We start from the raw sequence: 23,095 nt of genomic DNA, 5'->3' as shown, positions 1-23,095 counted from the left end.
ACAACAACAAACGACAAAAGCCCCACAACTAAAATAAAGCAAGAAACTATCTAAGCATTAGATTTAAACCAGAGGTTCTGGATTCTTTGTATTATGAAGTGAGCAGCCCGAAATTTTGAAAGCCTAAATTAGCCATCTTGAAAGCAAACCCAATATACTAGCTTATTTTAGGAAACCTAGAAAAAACACTTACCTACCTGTTTTTGTTTTTTAGATATATGTATAAAAAGAACATATATATAACACACTTTTTTATTTCCCTGATTTAAAAAGACAGATAACCCAGAATATTGGCAATTAGAGTTTCCAGAATAAAAAAAGAAAGAACGTACATAATTGGGTGTTTCCATACATTGAAGTAAAAAGCTACACCAATACAGAACAGGAAAAAACATACATTGGAACACTAATGGAAAAACAGAGCTTTTGAAATCTGCACAGAAAGACTAAATACTTATTGTTAAGTCATTACATATTTATAAAGAATACATAAGAAAGACAGAAAACCAAGGAGAAATAATCTGTGTCATGGTATAATGAAATGCAAATATACTGGACTAGAAGAGAATATAGAAAAATATATACAGGTTGAGCATCCCAAATCCAAAAGTCTGAAATCCAAAGTGCTCCAAAATCTGAAACTTTTTGAGTGCCATGTTCCAAAACAAATAAGCAAACAGGACAAAGAAAATGAATGAAAATTCAAAAGAAACTACAAGAATGCAGCAGAACAGTATAAAATTGAAAGAGTAAGAAAATTAGGGCTGGCCAGTTAGCTTAGTTCGTTAGAGTGCAGTGTTGATAACACCAAAGTCAAGGGTTTGGATCCTCATACCAGCCAGCCACCAAAAAAAAAAAAAAAAGAAAAGAAAAGAAAAGAAAAAAGAAAAATTAGAGACTGTACAGTCTTAAAATGTGAAAAATCATATTTAAAAAATGTGATTAAAGGAGATTTCTAAAACTTAAAATAAAATACCAATTTAATTACATAATGATTCAAACTAGACATTATATAACAAATCAATATACTATTCTTTAACTATAAATTATGTTTACGCTATAAAATGGAGCAGTAAGTTTAAGCCTCAACTTGGAAGGTTTATTTTTTCTTTCTTTTACTAGAAACAAAAGAGTATTCGTGCCTACAAGAAATGTGCTGTCACTGATTACAGGAGAAGCCTCCCAAAGAAAGACTTTTTTTTTTTTTTTTTTTTGTCTTTTTCGTGACCGGCACTCAGCCAGTGAGTGCACCGGCCATTCCTATATAGGATCCGAACCCGCGGCGGGAGCGCAGTCACTGCGCTCCGAGCACCGCACTCTCCCGAGTGCGCCACGGGCTCGGCCCAAAGAAAGACTTTTTTTTTTTAAGAGCTATTTTTGTTTGGCTTATATTTAAGTTTAAATTCTTCTGGTTGTGGAAAAGAAATAGAGAATGTCATACAGAGTGACTAAAGAAGGAATCCCATTCTAGGCTGGAATGCCCCATGGAAGAGGCTCAGTGAGTACCTGTGGCCCACCATTGTGGCAGATCCCCTCAGTCAAGAGGTTGTATGGAAAAGCAGAAGTCACCACAAAAGGAGAATCTTCACTAATGAGCATGTTCACTCCCCCATCCCTGATCACCATGCCATACCATCCCACACTAATGCTATCAATGCTATCTCTACCCACGAGTGGAACCAACCCTTTGCTCTAGCTCTTGCTGATGGCTGGATTTTATAAATATATCTGCTGTGCTGGGAAACAGCCAATCTTTCGAAAGATGAAAGACTTAATGAAGTCCAATAAAGCAATACTGGAGAAGTGCTCAAATCCCATGCAAGGCAAATGACAAATGAGGATCTGGGCAGAGTTAGACCAGTTAAGAATCTTAAAGAATTAAAAAAGCTACAAGGATGCCAAGCACTTCTAAAGAGAATGATTTGGCCATAAAAAACAAAGTTTCCTGTGTTCACTGAGCTTTCACTGTGGTGTGGTTGTGGCTTTGGGGCCTGCCATTCCATCTGTCTGCCAGACACTCTTGCTTGCCTACCTAGCTGCCTGGTGACCACTTACCCTCCCCAGCCAGCTCCATCCTGTCTTCCCAGACTTAGGACTAGCCTTTTCTCTCTGGTCCCTCTTTCTAGAAGCTTTCCTCACCACTCCCATTCAGAGACAAGGTCCTTCCTCTGGGCTCTCACACATCCCCTTCACAGCCTCCTTAAACCTGTTTTTGTAAGTCCTTTTTCCCAGTAGGCTGTGAGTAGAGGCTGTCATCCCAGTGCCTGGAGCATGCCTGCCACAAAGTGGGCATTCACAAAGACATGCACTCTTAATGAATGAACTAGCTCATACTAACAGTTTAAAACTCACATTTCTAAACGAAATGGCTCTTTTGAGAACCAAGAGGCAAAGGCCCTCTGGAGCCTCTCTTATTTGAACCCAGGGCACCAATTCCCCAAAGTCAGGGTTACCTCGGCAGCCCCCCTCCATGATCGCACAGCTTCCTCCAGTTCGGGTGTGTGGCCTATGCCAGATAAGCCACCGCCATTGCTGTTATTCTTCTTTTCTGGCACAACGACCTCAGCAAAGCAAGAGTGAGCCACTGGCTGGACCTTCTGTAAAGCATGTGTCAAAAACTGGAAATGCACTTGCACAACTGTCAAGAAACATCGCCCCAACACCTGTGAAAACAAGAAAACAAGGATTTTTAGGTTGCAGGTTGCTGCTGGATTAGTGTAATAAATTCTCAACTATCCACTTTTGAGTAGAAGGCAACAATTTACTGGAAATCTGAAATCATACAATGTTTAAAAAGTTACCATGCTTTAGAAGGATATGCCTTTGGTCTAATGTTTGGACCTAGGTGCCTGATGCTTAGAAGTCAAAATATTTCAATCAAATAGGCAAGGCCCTGGATTCAAATGGGTCTTCCAACTTCCCACTAAGTCTTCCCCCAACTCTTGTTCTCCACTCCCCTCATCTGAAGTCTGGCTCACACCAACTCTGGTTGTCTTTGAGCTCCAGCTGAACCAGAGCAATCCACAATTCTAATTATGTCCACATAGTATTCAGAAGGCAAAGTAAAAACCACATGATTAAAAATCTGAATGGTCAGTTAGTATCAAAAGATACTAGTTATTTTAGTAACAGTTGTAACATAGTCTTCCAGTCTTACGAAACAAAGCTGACAGCCCAGTCTTCTAGGAGTCAACAAAACATATCGGACAATTCCATTCATTATTACAGTAGAAACCCCACTAACGCAACACATATTAGTAGTTGGCTGGTTAATAGGCCAAGTAGGAAACTCATTTTTAGAAATACTATGTACATAATACTGTATTAATATATAGTATTAATATGTAATTATAGTAATATACATACTAAAAATACTGTGCACCAAAAACACTTTAAGATACCAATGTGCATTTATTAGGCAACCTTCTGGTTGTTTTGTTTTTTTGTGGCTAGCCGGTATAGGGATCCGAACCCCGGACCTTGGTGTTATAAGGCTATGCTCTAACCAACTGAGCTAACCAGCCAACCCAACCTGGTGACCTTCTGGCATTGGCTAAAGAAATTCTCTGACACTGTTTGTTGCTCCTTGTTTTCTTTCTTGAATTAACTGTAGCTACAATGTGCTCTCTATGATTTCCTATTTCTCTTTCTCATACGTACAACAAGAATTTACCACTTTCAAAGCAACTTGAGCAAAGACCTTCCAGGTTATTGACCTTTTTATTCTAATCTCTTAGAGTTATTTTGCCCACACCAAGTTTGACAATATCAGCAAAAATCTTTAGCAATGCTTTTATCATGTTCCATAATATTAAATTTTTTTGTGGAAGGTATTTTATACTTAATTGGCTTACATAGTAGATTACTTACAAAAAATTACTTTATTGAGTTTGCAATTCATCTGACTAGTAGGAGCAAACCTGAGAGGGCCCACTTTGTTACCAGCCCTCAGTGCACTGCCTCGGGGAGGTGGTGAAGGTGGGTAACTGTTTCCACTGCCTTTTACAAGGAATTAAAATCTATTGCAGTGCCCATGCTACAGCCCAGTCCTGTCCCTTGGCAGCCCAAAATAAGACTCAACCTTGGATCTCTCACCTGCCAGCACACAAGTCAGATGCTGCCCTTTACCACACACTCTCTCCATCCCCAGTGGTCAGAGCTCTGCTTCCTAGAGAAAGAGGGGCAGGACAGCTCCCATGGTAACACTTACTCTCTCTAAATTTCTTCTCCTGTGGAAATCACCAGGACCAAACTAAACAAAAAAGCAAACAAACAAAACCTCACACAAATCTCACACCATAGCTCCCTCCCTCTGTAGTGAACAACAAGAATCACAGGCTGAACCCTCATCCAAATCTCCTGGGTTTCCCCTCACACCTCCCTCAAAGCACTTCCCCATCACTGATCTGTGATAGGTTGAACAGGGTGAGGGGCACACAGGTAGCAGACACAGGAATCCAGTTAGAGCCATGTGACATGAATAGAATAAACAGCATTTATTTAGTACTACACATAATAACAGCCTATTTATTTATTTTTGTTTTGGTTTGGTTTTGGCAGCTGACTGGTAATTAACAGCCAATTTTAACTGAGCACCCAGCATGTACTTGATCTATGCTAAAGATTTCACATGGGTTATCTCATTTAATCCCAGGAACAACTCTATGAGGTCATCCCCATTTTACAGACAATAAAACCGAGGCATAGAAAGGCTATGAAACTTTGTCAAGGGGCCACAAACTGGATGTGGCAGAGTAATCACTTGATTCAAGTGTCTATACACTTAACCAGTATGGTATGCCCCACTGCCTTCAACAGACTCTAAACAGCTGGAAACAGCTGTGGGCTGGCAGCACTGAGACCAGGCACATGACAGAAACTCAACCTTAACTGGTGTAGGTTTAGGGTAGCCTGAAGCTTCACACATGCAAACACAGGGAGGAGGAGTGGAGTGGGCTCCTCAGAAACACAAATTCTTCCTCCCCCTCCTTCCTCAGCATCTTGGCAGGCTATGGGAAAGGGGGAGGAGAAGAGGAAAGTGAAAATGCCGCACACCATGTGTTCTGGCATCACATTCTCACAGCTTCTGACGGATACAGCCGAGTCATTCATTCTTCCAACAAATATGTGAATGCCTAATATGTACAAAGCACAAAAAGTGTGAGGATACTACAAGAAAGAATGAGCAAATCCCTGCCCTCATGAGGGTTACAATCTAATGGGTGGAGGGGAGGAACAGAGGCCAAACAAAGCATTAAATAGATACACAAAGTCAGATGCTGTTAGAGAATGAATACCAGGGTGATAAGGAAAAGGCTCTCTGAGGAAATGACCAAGGGAAAAGAGAGAGTTACTACTCCCCCTTGTAAAAGAAAAATTCTAACAAATGGTTCGGAAGGCCTGAGGTAGAGTCCCCAAGTCCAGAATAGGACACTATTTGGACAATCCTGGTCTGGGTCACACACCCACCCCTATGGTAGGATAGAGGCTAGGGAGGATCCACTTGTTGTAGAGTGGTAGAATGGTGGAAGGGGCAGAATGCTGCTATAGGAATAAGTGGGGAAGAGATGATGGACAGTTTTAAAAGGTGTTGTCAGAATGCTATCTCCACCATTTATTATACATTTGACTTTGCATGAGTCATTTCAAAGTTTCTTCCCTATAAATAAGGAACGATGAGAACAAAAGCTCAGCTACTGTGCATCTCCCTCCTCCTACCCATGATGCATGGAGCATCAACCTAAATTATGACTGTGAGAAAATACTTGTGTTGTAAGCAATTCATTAAGACCAACCAAACCAGTGGTTACCCTGGACCTTGGAAACAGCTGTTTCACTGAATATTTGCTCTAAAAGTTCACCTAGAGTAACAAATAAACAATCTTCTCTTGAGAGAGGACAGAGCTCAACCTCCAGGCTGCCTCTTATCTCATCTTAGCCCAGCTCCCTTCCTGTAACAGACTCCACCAGGAATGGGCCAGTATTTGGGGGCCTTTCTGACATAATTTGGAAGAGTGTAACCCCAGGGTCGTGGACAGCTATTTTATCCTTCAGATGGAGAAAGTCTCCTAGACTGTGGGGTTCAGGAAGGTTGCAGAACAGATGTGGTAAACTGGGGAATGGATGAGTGAAGTGGTGAAAGACAGACATTTAAGTTAAAATGTCAAAGAAGTTCTATCAACAGCTACCATTTATTGAGTATTGAACCTATACCAAGCACTTTATGTGCAGCGATGCAACCTTGTGGGGTGTGAGCAATTCACTCATTTTACAAATGACAACACTGAGGCTTATAGAAATAAAGAAACTTGCTCAATGTCAAGCAGGTTAGTAAGTGGGGATCTAATGCTGGGTCTGTTTGACTCCAAAAGCTGTGTTCCTAACTACCAGGCAGATCTATATCCCTATGGCAAGATCCAGGATATAGGCACAATAGTGGATAAATACTAAGAAGAGAAGAAGGAACCCTGGATTACAGACAAACATCAGGGAATCTGCTGAAATGGAATCCTGTTTTCTGTGAGTCTCTGATGGTAGAGGAGAAGAATACACCTTTACCTTCCCATTCCCTTGTATACGTACATACCATATCTACTGTTAAGAGTGCTGTTTTCATGGATATCACCAGAATACCTTTTCTTTTTGTTGACTTTCATATTTTATTCAGATTGTAAAACAGATTTAAATTTAAGGTTATCCTATTTTAAGCACCAAAAGGCCACGCCTTCTATACCACCATAGTTGTTGAGGATCAACCTACATGTTAACTCCACCTTTCAAATATTTTAAAATTTAGAATATTTCAAAATTTAGTTTTAGTTATTCCTCTTTTAGGCTAAAGGGCTGATTTAGCTCTTAATACTAGCATGCGGCTGGAATTGTGGAGTGTCAAGTCCACCCCATCTCTCAAAACACCTTGTGATTTTCACATCAATACAAGTAATTTCTCACTATGTTCTTTTTTCTGCTCATCTTCACTCAACAGTTCATCTTTTCTCATATTTCTGCAGAGTGAAGAACAAGTAAAACAGTCATATATATACTTATTTCTTTTTTTTTTTTTTAAAGATGACTGGTAAGGGGATCTTAACTCTTGACTTGGTGTTATCAGCACCACACTCTCCCAAGTGAGCCACGGGCCAGCCCCTATATACTTATTTCTAATTAGCTTAAAAGTCTAGAGTGAGTGAAATAAAGTTGATCCAGACTGGCTGCTTTTATTAGAAATTCCAAAGCCATTCAATCATTTCTTTCTCTTCAATATTTACTTATACCTTAAGCATTACATTTTGTTCCAATTCTCCTCCTTGCTCTTAATGAGGTCTCTTTTGTTCTCATGATAATTCCAGAGTCATTACATAATAACCTAACCAACAGACCAAAATGTGATACAAAGACCTAAATGTGTCTCCAGAGAAATAGAGAATACAGAAGACCATGCCTAGACTACAGAAAATGCTTACGAAGATTATATTACAGTATAAAAATGTGAAAACCAAGCTTACTGAATCTAACAAGTAAAAAACTAACAAACAACAAAAACTTCTTTGCAGTCAGCATTAAACCAGAACAGAGAGAAGCTGTTTTGCTGTGTATAGGAGAAAGAACTAGGAGAAAGCTAGCACTTGCCCAAGAGTGGTGGAAGAATGCTGATAATTCAGACAAGATTACCTTCTGCCCCCTGGACATGCTGCTTTACTACTGGTGAAAATAACAGCAGAGATAGTTTCTAAGCTCCTACTTCAGGGGCTAAGCACTATGGTGCACAAAACCTTTTATATCAGTAATATATATATTCACCATAAATAAATTGGGGAGAAAAAAGATCAGCTGAATAAACAAATAGTACTAAATATTCCTAAATAGATATTTGTACCTATAGATGTTTTCTGCAAAAACCAAATGATGCTGTATATTGTTTTATAGCTTGCTTTCTCAAATAAAATGTATGAGGGCCAACTAGTTAGTTCAGCTGGTTAGAGCACAGCCTTGTAATACCAAGGTCAAGGGTTCGGATCCCCATACTGGCCAGCCTCCCCCCAAAATAAAAAAAATAATAAAATGTATAAAATATTTATTACCATGCCAACACACATAGGAAATTTTATATTTCAGCTACATTGCTATAAATCTTAACTAATGAGAATAATTATAAAATATTATTCTGGGAAAAAGTGAAAGGCCACTCATGGTAACTAAGTCCACATTAATTAAGGTAGACAAAGGACTGTTCTTGAGTAATTTTTCCCATTCAAAATGCAACTTTTCTCCATAAACAAACAAACTTACATTTGGGTTTATATAAGGCAGAGATAAAAATATATTTAAGTCACCCAGACATGATATGGCCTAGGAGCCCATTAGAGTTCAGGAAATTATTTTTGTTACTTCCATCAAGAATACTAAAGTACCTCAGTTGATAAGCTGATTATAAAGACAAACAGGGAATTCACAAGTGGACAGTGGTCTCCATGAACATTATCCTCATTATGACACATCACTTAGGAGGGAGACCTCTGTGTGCCAGGTGACTTCGTACCAGATGTCTCATGTTACCTCAGTGAAACAGGGATCACTACCCCCATCTGTCAGGGACACTCCCAGCCAGTTTTATCCATATGGGGTTCCAACTGGTGATAACTGTGGAAAGTCTTGGGATGAGGAGGGGAGAAGGCCTCACCTCCTCTCAGCAGCAGGAGATGGTGGGCTTCTCCCTCCTTCTCAAAACACTTGCTTTCCTTGGTGTCCAGGGCACTGCACTTGCTTCATTTTCTTCCTCACTCTGCAGGTGTTCCTGTTTCAGATTCCTTGGCTGCTTCCTGACCTCTAAATGCTGGAGTGCCCCAGGACTCACTCATTCTCTAGGTACACTCACGTCCTTGATGACCGCATCCAGTTTTCTAGCTTTAAATACTATCTACTGACTGATGGTCCCCAAGTTCTGGACCTCAGCCCTGAATTCCAGATTTGTATGTCCAACTATCTACTCAAAATCACCCACTGGATGTCTAATAGGTATCACAGAGCTATTATTCTAGCATACTTTTCCCCCAGTGATCCCCAACTCGGTGAACAGCACTACTAGTGGGTGTCCCAGGTGCTCATGACATAAACCTTGGAGTCATCTTTGACTCTCTCTCCCTCTCAGACACACACAAACACTAGCCACAATGCTACATTCAAAATACAACTGCTGGGGCTGGCCAGTTAGTTCACTTGTTTAGAGCGTGGTACTGATTATACCAAGGTCAAGGGTTCGGATCCCCTTACCAGCCAGCTGCCAAAAAAATAAATAAATAAAAAATACAACTGCTGAAATATTAATCAGCCTTAAAAAGGAAGGAATTTCTGCACATATACAACAAGGATGAGCCTTAAAGACATTATGCTAAATGAAATAAAGCAGTCCCAAAAGGACAAATATTCTATGATTCCATTTATGTGAGGTTCCTAGAACAAATTCATAAAGACAGAAAGTAGAATGGTAGTTGCTAAGGACTGGGGGAAAGGGGAACCAGGACTTACGTTTAACGGTTGCAGAATTTCAGTTTGGGAAAATAAAGCGCTGGAAATGGATAATGGTGATGATTGCATGCAATTTCAATGTACTTAAAGCTACTGAACTGTACGCTTAAAAATGGTTAAAATGGAAAATTATGTTTTATATATATTTATATGTACATATATTTATATATGTACACATATCTTTTACCACAATAGAAAAAATATAACTGCTTCTGTAACTATGGCTTTCAGTTGAAATTTACTCCGTTTAAATTGCTCATTTTGGGGCCGGCCTGTGGTTCACTTGGGAGAGTGCGGTGCTGATAACACCAAGGCCACGGGTTCGGATCCCATATACGGATGGCCGGTTTGCTCACTGGGTGAGCGTGGTGCTGACAACACCAAGTCAAGGGTTAAGATCCCCTTACTGGTCATCTTTAAAAAATAAATAAATAAATAAATAAAAAATAAATTGCTCATTTTTTCAGGAAAATTCCATAACTAACCTCTCATTCTGCTTCTTTATATCTGCCTTTTAAGATAACACTCTCGGCACAGAAGTTGTGTGCGTAAGGGTGTTTTTCAGGATAGCTGGAGTTAGGTTGGCCCAATACAAACAGGGCTAGGCTAGTTGAGCCCACAGACCTCTTTAAAGAGCCTGAGCAAATGTCTGAAGATACTGCCATTTTCTGAACCTGCAGAATCATGCAGACAGGTTGCACCTGTGCAGATCCTTGCCCCACCCCTGGCCACTTCCCCATAAAAACACTATCTCTCTAGTACGCAAGGCAGATCTGAGATACAAAATCTCATATGGCTATCTTATAAATAAACCTTTTTTTCTCTACTATAAAGGCACGTGCTTCAGTGATTGGCTTTCCACGGGACACAGGCAAACAAACTCCATTTGATTAGGTAACACTTCTAGTCACCTCCTCTGCTACCATTCCATTCCAAGCTACTATCATCTCTTGCTTGGATTACTATAACAGCCTCTTAATTGGTCTTCCTGTTTCCACTCAATTAGGATTAAGTTTATCTACACATAACAAACAAAACAAAACAAAAAAACATACAGTGACTTAAATAAGAGCGATGTTTACTTTTTTCTAAGGTAAAACAAATTCAGGGGCAGGCCAGAGCTAAAACGGTCATTTAGGTGATTTCCCAATGTCACTGTTACAAACAATGCTGCAGTAAACATCTTTGTACATGTCTCCTGCACATCTACACATGTTCATTGGTCATTTCCCAGAAGTGGAATGTTTTGGGAATAGAGACTCCAGGGCATCATGAGGAACTCAGTTTCCATTTTTCTGCTCTGCATCCTCACAAGGCTTCCACTCTTAACTTACTTCATAGGTCTAAATGGCTAAATGAATTTCAGCCACTCTACCTGCATTCCAGACAGTAAAAAACTGAGAAAAGAGGAGGGAGCATCCCTTTCCCTACAAGACTTCCAGGTAGTCTCATCCAATAACAGTACTTTAGTTACATCTTCATGGGTTGGATATTATTCAAGTGACCACTCCAAGCTATAAGAGAGACTAGGAAGTATAATTCTTATTCCAGGCACAATAAGCCTAAAAAAACAAAACTAGAGTTTGTTACTAAGAAAGAATGGGAGATTGGACATAGGAGGCAACTAGCAGCATCTTCTCACTCTTACCAGGGTCTATAAGGCTCTCTGCTCTGCCCTCCTCCAATGTTCTTCCAGGTTAAGTAGGAGGTTCTGGTATGAGGGCAGGTCCTGTCAGTGAGCCGGATGGGGGAGGAGGAACAGCCGAAAGTTGCACCAGAATCAACAGTCAGGCTTGAGGCTATTTTCCATCTGCATCACCACACTCATCACACTTAGTGCCACTGTCTATTTATTTATCTGTCTCCCCTACCAGGCCTGGAGCACTTTTTATTGTCCTCTTCATCTTTGCCGTGCTTGCAGCCAGCTCATCTGTATTTTATCTAGAATGAGTGGTACAGCTGGGTGAAGAGGAAAGCAGGCCAGTGGCTGGGACCTACTCAAAAGGGGTCCTACAGTGAGCGAGGTTCACAGAGGTTCCTCCAGATCAGGTTATTTCTACTTTCCCGGCTCTGGACATTTCGCCATTAGCTGGAAGGGCAGAAAACATGGTCTCATGGAGCGATGGATCCTGCTAACAAGCCTCTCTGCATGTAGACTGAATGGCCTGAGGGAGCAGAGAGGTACCAGACACAGAGGACACACAACCCTTGCATATGCTGGTCCCAGAAGGATTTAAGGCAAATGCCACCTAACACTCAGATTAAGAGGCAGGCTGCCAGAACAGGCTATTATTCAATCCTGTGAAATCTCCCAAGCTGACCAGCAACCATAAAAATTAATTCAGGAAAGCTAGTTCTACCTAAAATTATATTCCATGAATTCTATTTGTTTCCTTCTAATTTGCCCACCAAACCTAATTTTTCCCATACATTCACTCGGGCCTTTTTAGCAACTCTGAATTTTCATATATATTCTCCTAAAAGAAAGCAACATTGCCATTCAATCACTAGTCACCAAAATTAGAAACACATCATTCTTTCCTTAGCTCCCACCTGTTGTTGAGGTCCTGCCTTCAGAGGTGTCTTTTCTCTGCTCCCCTCTTCTCTCTTGGTTCACTTTTATTTTCATTTTTCTAAAGAGCACCTGCTTTTCTCTTCATTCCTATATATCGGGTTTTCTAACTACTCAATAATACCCCCCTCTCTGTTAGAAGACCACTTCACATGCACAAATCTCTCCATGAAATGGAATTATTTATTGGGTACTCTGATACCTTACTCCTATCATGCATTCATAAGTTTCTCGCTGCCTTTTTTCAAACTTGGAAAATGTCCAAACACATATAAAAGCAGAGCATAATAAGCTCCACATACTCATCAAAAAGCTTAGATCCTACCAACATTTTGCCATGCTTTTTCCATCTATCCTCACCCCTCTTCCCCATTTTTTTTTTTTGAAGCAAATCCCAATCAACCAAGACCTAGTACATGTTCAAACTTCCCAAATTATCTTTAAAAATGTCTTTTTACATATGGCTTGAATCTCAATGCCAAAAAGGTAATTTTATTTGGTTGTTATATCTCTTACCTGTCTTTTAGTCTAGAATAGTCACTTCTCCCTAATTGTTTGTCATGCTAATTTGTTGATCAATCAGGTCAACTGACTATAGAATACGCCACATTCTTAAGTTGTCTGATTGCTTTGTGTTGCATAGCTTGTTCCATTAGACCCCATATTTCCAGTAGACTGGGAATTTGCTCTAGAAGCTTGATTAGACTATTTCAGAGTTTTGTTTTTTGAGGGGGAAAGGGAAGGACGTACAAGAATATATTACAGGGGTGCTGTGTGGTTCTTACTGCATCACATCAGAAGACATGATCACCTGTTTGTCTCAATTTCAGTGATGCTGAGACTGATCAGTGGGATTTGGGTGGGGAAAGAATGATCCCTCCTTTACACAGTTCCCCAGCAACCTTTCACCAAATGGTTTTATCCTCCATTGTGGACCACTGAGTCACTAAATTCATCATGGTCTACAAAATGGTGATTTTTCTAATTGTATCATCCTCCTCACAGAAGAATGCTGGGATTTTTCCATATAGAAGTTTCCCTTCTCCATTAGAGCTATTTGGTTACCCTGAAGAATAAATAGTTTATATTGGAAAAGCAGGGAATTTACTTAATTCCCTACTTTTCTTCTTCTAATTAGCAATTTTCAGTATAATGTGTTGGTTGCAAATGTGTGTCTCAACAAATCAAAGTAAAAGGGTCCAGTCTCTCCACAGTAGCAGATGCCCTCTGGCCCTAGTGACTTCCACCCACATAGAATGGGCTGGGCAGACAGTAAATCTTGCTTGTTGTTACAATGCAGGTTTACAGAAACACCCAAATTCCAACTGCTTAATTAATCATAGCTTCTTCTAAAGGCTAAAAGTTTGAAGACAATTTAGATAAGAGCAGATTCACTTCAGTAAAAATTTAAGTCAAAAAGAGTGACTACAAATTAGCAAGTCTGAAAACTGAATTCATACAAGTTTTTTATGAACTAAACGTCAGTTGCTGATTAATAGCAGCAATTTGGATTTTCATTTGGCACATATAATTAGGAAATATTTATTCCATAATCTCTTATGGAAGATCTTCTAGTCAAAACAAGAAAAAAGTAACAATGAATTTTACTTTAGGCCAAAAAAAAAAAAAAAAAAAAAGAAAAGGAACAATATGCACATTTAACTCTATTAAGATTAATGAAAAAAAACAATTTTTTTTTTTTTTATTTTACTTTTTTTTTCTTTTGGTCAACTGGCCTCTACAGGGATCTGAACTCTTGACCTTGGTGTTATAACACCATGCTATAACCAACTGAGCTAACTGGCCAGCCCTGAAACAATATTAACATGTCCAAGATCACATATGCAGTCTCTCATTCTCCCAACACCAACTGGGTATCCAACAACGCAATTCAATTCAGGCAACAACTACCCAGAGTCAGTGCCTCATAGGTTAAGGGCTCAGACTTACAAGACTGCCCCCATTTCAGATGCCGGTTGCAAATGGGATGTCCCTGCTACCCACACTTCTGCCTCAGCCCACTACAAATCTGGGGATTCTCACAACCCTCCCCCAATTCAATAATTTAACTCACAGAAGTCAGGAAAACACTTTACTTATGTTTACCAGCTTATTATAGAGGATACAACTCAGGAAGAGCCAAATGGATACACAGGGCAAGGTATGGAGGGGAGGGGTAACAGAGCTTCCATGCCCTGTTGGAGCAGGAGCGACACCTTCGCCCTGCACATCAATCCATTCACCAATCGGGAAGCTTCAAAGATCACATTTTGAAACCAGCTTCTAATATTTTCCATTATTGTTGTTCTACAGTATTTCTGGCATATTATCGCAGGGTCCTCTGAGTTAAGGACCTTAAGAGTCATCCAGTGCTCACAAATAAATTATGGGTAATCACATAGGGTACAAAAGAAATTTGTCAGTGCATCAACCTGAAAGCCAAGGTTCAATTATGTAAAGATTGATTTCATGTCTGCTTGCCCATTCATAAGATGGTGATACTTAGAAAGCCAATAAAAATGCTGGAAGACATAACCTGAAAGATATTACTCCTGGGAGCTCTACAGCTGCCCTGGGCTTCTGGACTGCCTATGCAGGGAACCTGCCCAAGGGACCCAGCCCTTCCAACACTGTGGACCCAATGTGAAACCAGACCCCTAGAGCTGTCAAGATATAAAAAAAAAGCAAGGGGAGAAGTGGCATTGCTCCTCACTGTACAGGGACAGCAGAGCCCATCCTGCTGCCCTCCCTTCTCCTCCCCTTCAGAGGCTGACCTCACACTGCCTCCTATCTGGCTACCCCAAGGGTAAAAACCAAAGTGGTCCCTCTTTATCTTTCTGACCCCATCCCTACTGTTCTCCCTTTCATTTACTCTATTTCAGCCACAGTAGGTTCCTCACTGTTCTTTAAACACTCCAGGTTGACTCCTGCCTCAGACACTTTGTACTAACCTGGAATCCTCTTTTCCCAGTTATCAACAGGGTTGACTCTCTCATCTCCTTCAGGTCTTTACTCAAATGTCACCTTCTCAGTAATGCCTTTCCTAACCATCTTATCTAAAACTGCAACCCTTTTCTAGCTTCATGAAGGAGGGGATTTCTGTACTGTTCACTACTGTATCTCCTGTGCCTGGAACAACACATGGTAAGAAATAAATTTTTGTGGAATGAATGCATGAATCACAAGTCAATTCAATTATTTCATTTACATATATTTGCACTGAACAAGTAATTTTATTTAAGACAAGTGATAAATGTTTGTAAAAAGAAGTAAAGATTTGTGACTTTCTCATAAGTAGAAACCCAAGTTACAGGGTCACCTATACTTACTTAATATGAACTACATGCTTTAACTGCAAATGATCCTTAGTTAGGATAAGAGATTTCTAGGACAAATTAAACTGAGGTAGATAAAAATCAAAGAGAAATTAGCTAACTCAATTCAGCCAGCCTGGCATTTTATAGGAACATTGGAATTAATATAATCACAGAAACCACCGGTGGAGATACTTCTAGACTCAAAAAGAAAAGATAGACACAGCAGGTCCCATGCAGTCCACCTCTAAAAAATGTTTGGGTAGGATGTCAAAGCTTTTTACAAAGAACCAATTCAATATGAAAAACTGTATTTTTCCCGAAGTCACATTTTGGCTGGACTGACAGTTTGAGACTTATGCAAAGCAATTCCCATGAAGCACCCGTTTAGGATATATTTCTCATTTTAGACAAAATCTTAGTTCATATTCAAAGTAAACTAGAAATTTTCTACAAATCCAGAGGGAGAAAAATCCTACCTAAACTGTCAATTGGCTTGTCCGACAGTTCCCTGCTACTGTAAGTGTATTCGATGGACATCCTCCCCCTCTACTTCCATCCCCATGCCCCACTCTAGTTGCAAGGCAAGTAGAACAATGACTATTGGTAGAAGAGGTCCTCTGAGGCTTTTATGCTGAAACAGTCCTGGCAGTTCTGACATCAGGCAGGTAATACTGCTGCTACCTTAGAATACCCAAGAGAAAAGATAACATAAAGGGGAAAGGAAGGCACCTACCTCAGGAACCAGGGTAAGAACAGAGCAGGAGCAAATGTTCTGGGAGTGGCAACTGTTTCCACCCTAAAAGTGTTCCAGTTAGAGGAATAATTTGCTGCGTACTTCTCCCTTATGTTGGTTTTTTTTTTTTTTTTTTGGTGTCGTTTTTTCGTGACCGGCACTCAGCCAGTGAGTGCACCGGTCAGTCCTATATAGGGTCCTAACCCGCAGCGGGAGCGTTGCCGCGCTCCCAGCGCAGCACTCTACCAAGTGCGCCACGGGCTCGGCCCTTATGTTGGTTTTGTACATAATTGTCCTCTGCACTTCAGAGAAGGGCTACTACTAGCACCTCTCAAGCCATGTTGGAAAAATTAATGATGATGATGATGATGACAACTAACAGGGGTACAGTGCTTCACACACACTAATCATTTCTGATCTTCACAAGAACTCTGGAAGGTGAGTGGTAATTCCATTTTACAGATGGGCAAACTGAGGCTCAGAGATGTTAAAAGATTAGCTCAAGACCATACAGGTAATAAGTAGTAGAGTCACATTCTAAACACAGATCTTCTGATTCAGTGCCCCATAACTCACTTTCCAGGCTGATGTACCCGACAAACAATGTCACAGGCATCAGTCAACTAGTGAAACACCATAGACATAACTCATATCTCTAACAGCAAGACTGTGAGGGTGAACCACCCAGGGTAAGAGGCAAAGTCACCAATGAGGTCAGTTTGGATAGGACTCATGGTCTGGCCAGTTGCCTCAGTCAGTTAGAGTGCAGTGTTGATAACACAAAGGTCAAGGGTTCAGATCTCCTTACCGGCCAGCCACCAAAAAAAGTGGACTGGACTCATGCACACCCTGCCTGCCTCAAAGCAGCGTGGCAGAGAACAAAGACAGCAACTGTAGTTCCTGGACATATGAGGGTTTTTCAAAGAGTTCATGGAAAGATTCATATTATCATTTAATTCCATTTTTCCACGAACTTTTTGAATTATCTTCATAGGCATAAATATCTGTCAATCAATGAGTGTATCTCAAACCTGGCTGTAAGTCAGAATTACCTGGTGAACATTACAAGGATGCACTGGCTACCTTCAGTGTGACAGGGAGGAGTTGTACTTACTCCTGGGTTTAAAGTGGCTAAGTATTTGAATACTCCTGAATTCAAGGCTTTTCTTACCCACAGTTCCGCACAGAGGTCTTGCCTAGCCAATCAAGTTTAGCAATGTTAGGCAACAGACTCCTTTACCCAGAGATGAATGTTAAAGAGCCTCTCAGAGCTTTGCTTATAAAACCCTAAAAAAACCAACAGGAAAAAATTCAAATGCCTAGCCATTCCATCTGAGCTGATGAACATTCTGAGAAGAGACACTCTTATTGGCTTATGGCTAACTCTCCCGGCAGTACATAAATTCCAGAAATAACACATACTGCTCTGGGGAAAAAGTAAAATGTTAAGTCTGCAGGCCTACACATGGGAATCACATTTTAGAATTCACTTATAAGTCAGCTGTTTGAAACTTAGAATAGACCAACAGATTTTAAAATTCACCATAGCATTTAGTTTTCGGACTAGCCTTAGAAAGCCTGTTTAGCCCGTTATATATAAAAAACATGGTAGTATTCCAACTATCTCAATCAGCATTTCGATGGGGAAAGCCAAGCCAAAATTCCAAACTACAGCAATAAGAAGTATTTCTCTTTCTCAGCTCAAGTGGTCCATGTTAGTCTCAGGACAGCAGAAGGGACAAAATAGGTGCTGTTGTACCATGATGGCTTACTAAGTCCCTACTCCTTACGGTTGATTCACCTTTTCTAATTGTCCTGACTTGTGGAACAAGGGCACTAGCCCTCCAGGGCTGGAGAGCAACGGCCATGCAGGTCTAGCTCTGTCTCTTCCATCACCTGGAGGCATGGACTGAAGAAGAGCTCAATAATGGTCAGGTTAAAATAAAAGCCTCTGGCCTTATTTTTCAAACCACTCTTTCTGAGTCCAGATCCCTGTACAGGCCAACCACCAAAACAAAACAAAGAAAAAACTGGGAATGGACTGGCCAGTTAGCTAACTCAGTTGGTCAGAGCACAGCTTTGTACTAGTCAGCCACCAAAAATAATTAATTAATTAATTTAAAAAGATTTTTTTCCCTCAAACCACTCTTGCCTGAAATCCTAAATAAAACTAAAAGTGCTTATGTCATCATGAGATGATAGCTGTAATAGTCTGGGTCTAATATTGTTCAACACTTTCTAAGAGAGGGCAAAGAGTTCCTAACTGCTTTGTTGCCACATCTCTGTCTAGCAGTGACCAGACAGGCACACTGGTGGCTGAACAATGTGATTCTTTATGTAAAACCAACAAAAGTCAAAGCTATATATCCATGCGTGCATAAATATGTATCTGTGCATGTACTGTCAGTAGTCTAGAATGGCACATACCAACCAGTTAACAGTCATCTCTTCTGGGGAAAGAAATCAGATGGGAGAGGAAAACAGAAGTTTTAAGTTTCATTGCTTGAATTTCTTTCGAGAAGTACAGGCATGCTTTACAGATATGTTTTTAAAATAAACGATGACAAGCCATTTTATAAACACTTTAAAATGATAGTTTCCTTTGATATAAAATGTTATCATAGAAATAATCAGAAATTACAAGTATACTTGAATAGATTCAAAGTAGAATGACCCAAAGAGGTTATTACACATTTGCACCAGCAGGGGCAGCAAACTATAGCCCATGGGACAAATCCAGTCCACGGAATAGACAGTTTCACAAGGTAAAACTGGTTTTTACATTTTTAAAGGGCTGTAAAAAAACACAAAGAATATGTGACAAAGACCACATATGTCCCACGAAGCCTAAAATCTCCTATTTGCTCCCTATAGAAAAAAATCTGATGATCACTGATATACACCTGTCTCTTGAAAAATAATTCTTAAGTTCCTCCTGGAAATACCTTCAAAATCACTTCTAGGGCCGGCCCGTGGCTCACTTGGGAGAGTGTGGTGCTGATAACACCAAGGCCATGGGTTCGGATCCTATATAGGGGTGGTCGGTTCACTCACTGGCTGAGCGTGGTCACCAAGTCAAGGGTTAAGAGCCCCTTACCGGTCATTTAAAAAAAAAAAAAATCACTTCTAAATACATTAAAAATTAGTCATATTACTTAATAGTCTAGCTCTTTAAAAAAAAAAAACAAACCCAAAACAATATTAGTTAACTTATAGAATCAACTCAGTCATCAGAGTTGGATCAAGAGACTGGTGATTTTGGCCCCAGGATGGTGAAAAGGACATTCTCCCTCCTGGCACCTTAATCTCCAGGAACTTAACCTGGATATACAAAGACAATCTCAATTAACTCTTTGAGCAGCTGAAAATAAGTTTTAAAGTGGATCAGTCAAACTAATATAATAGATCAAAGTTTAATAAATCATTTCCTAAATGAAGACAGGAAAAAGTAATCTTTATTCTGAGTAACACTTGTATTCTAATCTTACATTATAATCTAGAGCCTTGAAAGAGGGAGAATTTTTCATTTTGACTATCAAAGACCCCAAGAAATGTGTTGAATAAGACTCAAATGCATTTGAATGTGAACAGCTGTGAATTTAGAATTGGAAAAATAATTTATCCTATAAACATGTGTGGAACTGTCTACAAACCAATGACTCTATATAATGAAAATTCACAAATAAAGCTCATAATCATATTTAGAATTCTCAGTACCCACTCAGTACTGTTAACAGTATGCTATTTGGAAATTAGGTTCCAATGTGAAAATTTTAAGGACAAAAACATAAAATACAGACTGATTTGTTTAATAATCTTTTAACGTACTTAATTTGAAATTAAAGCAATTTAGAATTTGGCAGACAAATTTTTTTTAGAAGGAGAGAATATTAACAGAAAGAGGGCAAACATCATTATTCAGTAATTTGGGAGAAACTAAGACAATATCCTCACTTACCTCTGGAATACATTTTCCTACCCAAGTATGACACAGAAGATACTCTACCTCAATGTCCTGGACACTGAATTCCTTCTGATCTGTAAAGTTTGCAGCCCCAGCACTAAGTTCCATCAGCATCTTGGCAATCTCAGGCTTTATGGCCGAGGTCAGCCGACTAGCTGCTTCCATGACATGCTCCTGCACATCTTTGAGCTGCATGGCTGCTTTTGAGTAGTGAGAGTTCCTGAACACAGTGCTGAAGAGATCTGTAAGGAAAGTACTGGCACGGCAAAAGACGTTGAGGGCATCCAGGTACTTGGAGATGCCCTGCTGGATGTCAGCGATGGGAGTGGAGTGGGACATGGCATGGTGGCAGCTGCCTGCAGCAGTCAGACTGCCCAGAGAAGCAGCAGTGGCCGTAGATGCCAGGGGGGCACTCAGTGCTCGGCCCAGCTCAGGCATTGGGTACTGCTGGTGCTGCTGCACTTTCTGCTTGGACCCGCCAAGCAGGAAGCGCCGCTTGTAGTCCATTTTACTGTCTTGGGCACTGCAGCAATACATGCGGGAGAGGGAACTGTCCCAGTGACCGTGAGCAAGTCAGGATTCTGTTTCTTTTTTTTCCAAAACTGTAGCTAGGTATAAAAATAGTGGAGTTCTGCAAGTCCAAGTTTTAAAAAAGGCATCTCCATGAGACAGGTAGCCATGTGATCCAACTTAGATGAGAAAAGGGCAAGAGGCTTATATAATTAATATTTTCAGTGTAGGCAGGACAACTGACAAAAAATAAAAGTGTGTCCAAAATGCTCTTTAAGAAGCGTATAGCATTCCACGCTCTTAATAAAAAGATATGTTTGCTGAGAAAAAAGTTTACTTATAATTGCTTTGCAAGAATATTTTGATACTTGTATTTACAACAGCAGAAAAATAACTTAACTTTTTTAATGTAATATAATGTATCTTCAATATACCAAAAAAGTTAGAACCCAAAAACCCACAAGCTGATCAACAGCGATTTAAAAAGCAGTACAGAATTACTCACACAAAGTCCTTAAGAAGGAAAATCAAACCTCTGAAGAATTTTGACAGAACCTGTCTGTCGAATCCATTTACCTGTAAAACTTCTCCTCAATGCTAAAAATCTCCAAGTTTCCTCTAATGTTTTCCGAAAACAAGTTTTCTTAAAAATGCCATTCGTTATTATAAGTCTTCTCCTCCTTTCCTTTTGTTTGCTGAGGTAGCAGTTTCTCTGTAACATTAATAAGAGGTGCTTCCAGACTGGGTTGGCCCTCAATTGTAAAGTCTGAAGCAAGAATGCACAGATGTATTCGTAAGGCTTCTAAGTCATTTCCTGTAACGGGAAAAAAATAAGATAAAGTTAGGAAGGCTATTGGACAATGAGTAATCCTGGAATATTAACTCCTGCAATGCTATTATCCACATAGGTGGGTTACACGTGAATGAAATAAGACATTATATTATAACTTTACAGAAGCAGGTACAATAGTGAGAGCTGTACTATGAAATAATGACTGTTAGAAAATTCCTCACATAGGGACAGGCCTGTGGCTCACTCAGGAGAGTGTGGTGCTGATAACACCAAGGCCGTGGGTTCGGATCCCATATAGGGATGGCTGGTTGGCTCAATGGGTGAGCGTGGTGCTGACAATACCAAGTCAAGGGTTAAAGAGCCCCTTACTGGTCATCTTTATAGAACAAAAAAAAAAAAAAAAAAGAAAGAAAGAAAGAAAAAAAGAAAAGAAAAGAAAATTCCTCACGTCGTAGTACAAAAATAACACAACAAATGGATTCTGATTCCACACCAACCACTCCAAAGCTGAGGCTAACAACTAACACATTGAATGGGGCCTGCATCGTGTTTGGCATTTCCTTGTTTCCTCCTCAGAGAGCTCACAAATCTGCAAGAGGATCAAATGAGTACTCATTATGGTGAAGGCTTCTGACAAGTACAGCACTCACAAAACTTTAATGGGGATCAGCAAAGGGAGACATGACAGGTGGGGCTCACCAAGTGAAAGGACCATCACAGCAAAGGCCCTGAAGCAGGACAGCTCATGGTCTGTTCAGGATACCCAGCTGAGCTAAAGTGCAGGGTGCAGAAAGACAAAGCCCGGAGAGGTGAGTGGCTAGCAGGTGGTTTACAGACAGGCTTCTTCTAATCCTCATCTGGGTACCAATTTCCCTTTTGACTGTTCAGAGGGGAAGGCTGGCAGGGTATGCCAGTTTCCATACCCTGGAGTAGCTTCTGTAGAAGCCCTGGCTCTGGGTAGGTTCAAATAGCAATATCTGGATGTTGCTGGTTATAGTTTCTGATACCTACAACAGTGAAATAGTGTGATTCTTCTCACAGAACTAAAATCCAGACTAATATTTGCTTGAACTATCTGTTCTCCCAAACATAACAACAGTCCAAATATATTTTACTGAAAGTTATATTTAGTACATATTAAACTTCAACCTATACAATGTCTGTGTATAGTCTGGTCTACTTATTGATAACCAGGTTTTCTATTTTCCTTTTTTATAGATAAAAATAAATGTAAATCATACTTTGTCACTTATCATGTCCAACTACCATAACTCCTTTGTAGATCTATGATTGTATAAAGAACACAAGAAATCAAGTAGGTAACAAGAGTAAGCGATGAGAAGAATTCTGTGGATATAAACACATACATGTAATTTCAACTAAATGGCCACTATTTGTGGCTCTGTGTTCAAGAGAATCTTGACTCTTTAAAAAACCTCATAAACTTCTCAGGACACAACATATCAGATACCCAGCATTCAATCCTTGTACCAGTCAGCCACCAAAAAAAAGAAAAGAAAAAGAAATCTGTTTTCAAATGTTCCTTTTCCAAATTTATGACAATAGGACAATCATATCTATCCCTCCCCAAGTGCTCCATTATAATTAATGTGGCTTTACAAATTCCAATGTACAACAGAAGTACCCAACAGGAGAGCTGATGAAGGGCAGGCTGTTCATG

The 23,095-nt window shown here is 40.0% G+C and overlaps 1 protein-coding gene across 2 annotated transcripts in view; it reads right to left on the bottom strand.

The window, feature by feature from the left end:
• Positions 1 to 23,095, bottom strand: part of GARRE1 (granule associated Rac and RHOG effector 1) — a 79,099-nt gene that overhangs the window by 23,563 nt on the left and 32,441 nt on the right. For both annotated transcript variants that reach the window (XM_063111626.1, XM_063111627.1), the window contains exons 2-3: positions 20,154 to 21,435; positions 2,454 to 2,663 (exon numbers count right to left, since the gene is read on the bottom strand). In XM_063111626.1, coding sequence (XP_062967696.1) covers positions 2,454 to 2,663; positions 20,154 to 20,648 — 705 coding nt within the window. In that variant the 5' untranslated portion in view covers positions 20,649 to 21,435. The remainder of the gene's footprint in view (positions 1 to 2,453; positions 2,664 to 20,153; positions 21,436 to 23,095) is intronic.

The sequence above is a fragment of the Cynocephalus volans genome, chromosome 10, assembly GCF_027409185.1.
Source record: "Cynocephalus volans isolate mCynVol1 chromosome 10, mCynVol1.pri, whole genome shotgun sequence".
NCBI lineage: Eukaryota > Metazoa > Chordata > Mammalia > Dermoptera > Cynocephalidae > Cynocephalus > Cynocephalus volans.
The sequence above is the reverse complement of the archived record's forward strand: the minus strand, read 5'-3'. Positions and strand labels throughout refer to the sequence as shown.